Source organism: Rhinopithecus bieti, unplaced genomic scaffold (genome assembly GCF_001698545.2).
Source record: "Rhinopithecus bieti isolate Rb0 unplaced genomic scaffold, ASM169854v2 scaffold_70550, whole genome shotgun sequence".
Taxonomy (NCBI): domain Eukaryota; kingdom Metazoa; phylum Chordata; class Mammalia; order Primates; family Cercopithecidae; genus Rhinopithecus; species Rhinopithecus bieti.
Genome location: NW_016826791.1, coordinates 190,517 through 195,264, shown reverse-complemented (window position 1 = coordinate 195,264; position 4,748 = coordinate 190,517). Strand labels below are relative to the sequence as shown.

The 4,748-nt window shown below is 52.8% G+C and overlaps 1 protein-coding gene across 1 annotated transcript in view; it reads right to left on the bottom strand.

Moving 5' to 3' along the window:
- The window catches only part of GRIN2D (glutamate ionotropic receptor NMDA type subunit 2D), a 50,342-nt gene that overhangs the window by 1,051 nt on the left and 44,543 nt on the right, over nucleotides 1-4,748 (bottom strand). Inside the window, exons 8-10 of the mRNA XM_017863625.1 lie at nucleotides 731-918; nucleotides 305-537; nucleotides 4-86 (exon numbers count right to left, since the gene is read on the bottom strand). Coding sequence (XP_017719114.1) covers nucleotides 4-86; nucleotides 305-537; nucleotides 731-918 — 504 coding nt within the window. The remainder of the gene's footprint in view (nucleotides 1-3; nucleotides 87-304; nucleotides 538-730; nucleotides 919-4,748) is intronic.

The following is a 4,748-nucleotide window of genomic DNA, read 5'->3' as shown; positions in this document are numbered from 1 at the left end:
TACGCGGGGCTGGGCAGGGGCTGCGGCGGCGGCGGGGGCTTGGCGGGCGGCGGGGCGGCCTCAGCGCTGCAGCAGCTGTACATGCCCTGCGGGTTCGGGGACAGGACGGGGGTCAGCGCCGGGTGCCCAGGAGGCCTACCTGCCTCCCCTCAGTCTCTCCCTCCTCTCCATTTCCCAGCCTGCGTCTCCCGCTCTCTTCCCCACTATCCACATCTCGACCCACATCTCCATGTCTCTGCCCGGCTTTACCTTTGTCCCCTGCCCCCGCCATCTCCCCTTCTTTGCCTCCCTCTCTGCCCCGTACCCTGGAGAAGGCCAGCAGGAAGTCCATGCGGTGGGTGGGCCCCAGGCAATGCCGCAGGCGCCAGTACACCAGGTGCTCCCAGGCGAAGACCAGCAGGGACAGGCCCATGGCCACCAGGAGCATGTAGAAGACGCCCGCCATGTTGTCGATGTCCAGCTTGCTGCTCATCACCTCGATTTTGTCATTGTGGCAGATCCCGGAGAGCCACAGCCGCTCCAGCATCTCGATCTCATCTGGGGAGGGGCGGTCAAAAGTCACCTGCTATGAGTACCCTCTGAGGACCCTCGTCTGTGATGTGGGAATGTAGGCCCTCAGCCCCTTCCTCCCTCAGACCCTGGTGTCCGGGTCTTTGTCCCTTTCTTCCCCAGAACCCAGGGGCCTCGCCCTCCCGCTCTCCACTGTGGAAATCCCTGCGCGCAGCCGCACCATCCCCCAGGAACTGCAGCAGCGCCAGGTCGATGGGCCGCTTCCAGCGGGAGCCCTTGTGCAGGGCGATGCCATAGCCTGTCGTGGCGAAGACCTTGCCGGAGCCGATGGTGACAAGCTTGCAGCCCTCGTCCTTGCGGGCCATGTAGTTGAGCACCGCGGCGTCGTAGATGAAGGCATCCAGCTTCCTGGAGGGAGGGGGAATGGAGGGCAGGGTCAGTCCCACCTAGATGCCCTCACTGCCAGGCCTGGAACCTCCTCACCTCTAACCTCCAACTGCTCCAAATCCTAACTGGCCCTGAGCTCTTGAGCCAATCATTGCACTTCTCTGTACCTCAGTTTCAACATGAGTAAAATGGGTGTGGCAACAATATCTCCCTTCAGAGTTGTTGCAAAAGTATGTTTTTAAGAGACAGGGTCTTGCTATGTTGTCCAGACTGGACCAGAAATCCTGGGGTCAAGTGATCATCCTATCTCAGCCTCCCCAGGAGCAGGGACTATAGGCAAAGGTTAGATAGTACCTCATGCAAAGGAGGTGTTAGCTGTGACTTTTTTTTTTTTTGAGATGGAGTCTCACTCTGTTGCCCAGGCTGGAGGGCAGTGACATGGTCTCGGCTCACTGCAAGCTCCAACTCCCAGATTCACACGATTCTCTGCCTCAGCCTCCAAGTAGCTGGGATTACAAGTGCCCACTACCATGCCCAGCTACTTTTTGCATTTTTAGTAGAGACAGGGTTTTCATCATGTTGGCCAGGCTGGTCTTTTTTTTTTTTTCTTTTTTTTTTGAGACGGAGTCTCGCTCTGTCACCCAGGCTGGAGTGCTGTGGCCGGATCTCAGCTCACTGCAAGCTCCGCCTCCCGGGTTTACGCCATTCTCCTGCCTCAGCCTCCGGAGTAGCTGGGACTACAGGCGCCCGCCACCTCGCCCGGCTAGTTTTTTGTATTTTTTAGTAGAGACGGGGTTTCACTGTGTTAGCCAGGATGGTCTCCATCTCCTGACCTCGTGATCCGCCCGTCTCGGCCTCCCAAAGTCCTGGGATTACAGGCTTGAGCCACCGCGCCCGGTGCCAGGCTGGTCTTGAACCCTTGTCCTTGTGATCCGCCCATCTTGGCCTCCCAAAGTGCTGGGATTACAGGCATGAGCCATGGCACACGGCCAGAACAGAATGAAATAGTTATTCCTTTAGTCCTCACTGTAGTCCTCCAAAGGAGTCCATTTACTCTTGCATTTTAAAAAAGAGGATTGAGACCAGCCATGGTAGCTCATGGCTATAATCCCAGCACTTTGGGAAGCCAAGGCAGATGGATCACCTGTGAACTCAGGAGTTCCAGACCAGCCTGGCCAACATGGTGAAACCCCATCTCTACTGAAAATACAAAAATGAGCCAGGTGTGGTGGCGGGCACCTGTAAATCCCAGCTACTCAGGAGGTTGAGGCAGAAGAATCGCTTGAACCTGGGAGGCAGAGGTTGCAGTGAGCTATGATCGAGCCACTGCACTCCAGCCTGGGTGACAGAGACAGATGCCATCTCAAAACAAATAAATAGGAGGATTGAGGCTTAGAGGGGAAATGAGGAAAAAAATAATAATGCGAGTGAATGATCACTTATATTGTGCCAGGCATTGTTCTATCTAGTCTAAGAACTCTTTTTTTTTTTTTTCCTGAGACAAGGTCTCACTATGTTGCCCAAGCTGAAATGCAGTGGCACCATCATAGCTCACTGCAGCCTTGACCTCTTGGGTTCAACTGATCCTCCTGCCTCAGCCTCCTGAGTAGCTAGGACTACAGGCACACATCACCACACCTGTCTAATTTTTGTATTTTTTGTAGAGACAGGGTTTCTCCATGTTGCCCAGGCTGGGCTCTAACTCCTGGGCTCAAGTGAGCCTCCCGCCTTGGCCACTCAAAGTGCTGGGACTACAGGTGTGAGCCTGTAGGGAGATAACCATTATTTTCAGATGGGAAAACACAGACCCAGACACATACCTTAACTTGCTTGGGTTCTCCCACTAGGCCCTGATTTCTTTCTTTCTTTCTTTTTTTTCTTGAGACTGAGTTTCGCTCTTGTCCCCCAGGCTGGAGTGCAGAGGTGTGATCTTGGCTCACTGCAACCTCCAACTCCCAGGTTCAAGTGATTCTCCTGCCTCAGCCACCCAAGTAGCTGGGATTATAGGCATGCACCACCACACATGGCTAGTTTTCTATTTTTAGTAGAGACAGGGTTTGGCCACATTGGCCAGGTTGGTCTTGAACTCCTGACCTCAGTTGATCCACCTGCCTCGGCCTTCCAAAATGCTGGGATTACAGGCATGAGCCACCACACCTGGCCTGGGCCCTGCCCAGGCTGGAGCGCAGTGGTGCAATCTGGGCTTACCACAACCTCCACCTCCCCGGATCAAACGATTCTCCTGTCTCAGCCTCCGGAGTACCTGGGATTACAGGCATGCACCACCACGCCCGGCTAATTCTCTATTTTTAGTGGAGACAGGGTTTCTCCATGTTGGTCAGGCTGGTCTCGAACTCCCAACCTCACGTTATCGGCCCACCTTGGCCCCCCAAAGTGGGTTTCTCCCAAGGTGCTGGGATTACAGGCATGAGCCACCGTGCCCAACCTAGGCCCTGATTTCTAAGACTTGGTGGGAAGAGGGCCAGGGCTGTGGAGTTAGTTCTCATGGATGCATTTGTTACGGCACATGCTGCTATCACTCTCATTTACAACTGTTGTCATTTTACATTTATTTCTGTGGTGGTTTGATTCATCTCAACCTTCCCCATGAGACTGCAAGAGCCCCAGGGTCCCACTTGGTCTCATTCTCATCTGTGACTGGGGCATAGTTCCTGGTACGTAGGATGGGGTTGATAGATATTTGCAGAATAAATGAGTGAATGAATAAATGAATCCACACAGAGGAATAGTGTGTAACTCTTCTGTGGTATCAGATAAATGCTTATAATCTGACAGGTGAGGGTGTATGGGATATATTTTATATATTTTTAAAATATGTATATGTATATTTTTCTTTTATTTTTAGAGATGGGGTCTCACTCTGTTTCCCAGGCTGGTGTCTCAAACTCCAGGGCTCAAGCAATCCTCCTGCCTCAGCCTCCTAAAATGCTGGGATTATAGGCGTGAGCTTTCACACCCAACCTATGGGGTGTATTTTTTAAAAAATTAGGCTGGGTGTGGTGGCTCATGCCTGCAATCCCAACACTTGGGCCACATAGTGATATCCTGCCTCTATAAAAAAGAAAATTAGGCCGGGTGTGTTGGCTCACGCCTGTCATCCCAGCACTTTGGGAGGCCGAGGCGGGAGGATCACGAGGTCAGGAGATCGAGACTATCCTGGCTAACACAGTGAAACCCCGTCTCTACTAAAAATACAAAAAAAATTAGTCGGGCATGGTGGCGGGCACCTGTAGTCCCAGCTACTGGGGAGGCTGAGGCATGAGAATGGTGTGAACCCGGGAGGCGGAGCTTACAGTGAGCCGAGATCGCACCACTGCACTCCAGCCTGGGCGACAGAGCGAGACTCCGTCTCAAAAAAAAAAAAAAAAAAAAAAAAATTAGCCAGGTGTGGTGATGCACCTATATTCCCAGTTACTCAGGAGGCTGAGGCAGGAGGATCCCTTGAGCCCAGGAGTCTGAAGCTGCCTTGAGCTATGATGACACCACTGCACCCCAGCCTAGGTAACAGAGGGATACCCTGTCTCTAAAACAAAAAAACGAACAAAAAAATTACTCCCAGAATCCTATATAAAATATGAGTTCATATTGGCCGGGCACAGTGACTCACACCTATAATCCCAGCACTTTGGGAGGCCAAGGCGGGCGGATCATAATGAGGTCAGGAGTTCCACACCAGCCTGGCCAACATGGTGAAACCCCGTCTCTATTAAAAATACAAAAATTGGCCGGGCGCGGTGGCTCAAGTCTGTAATCCCAGCACTTTGGGAGGCCAAGATGGGCGGATCACAAGGTCAGGAGATCGAGACCATCCTGGCTAACACGGTGAAACC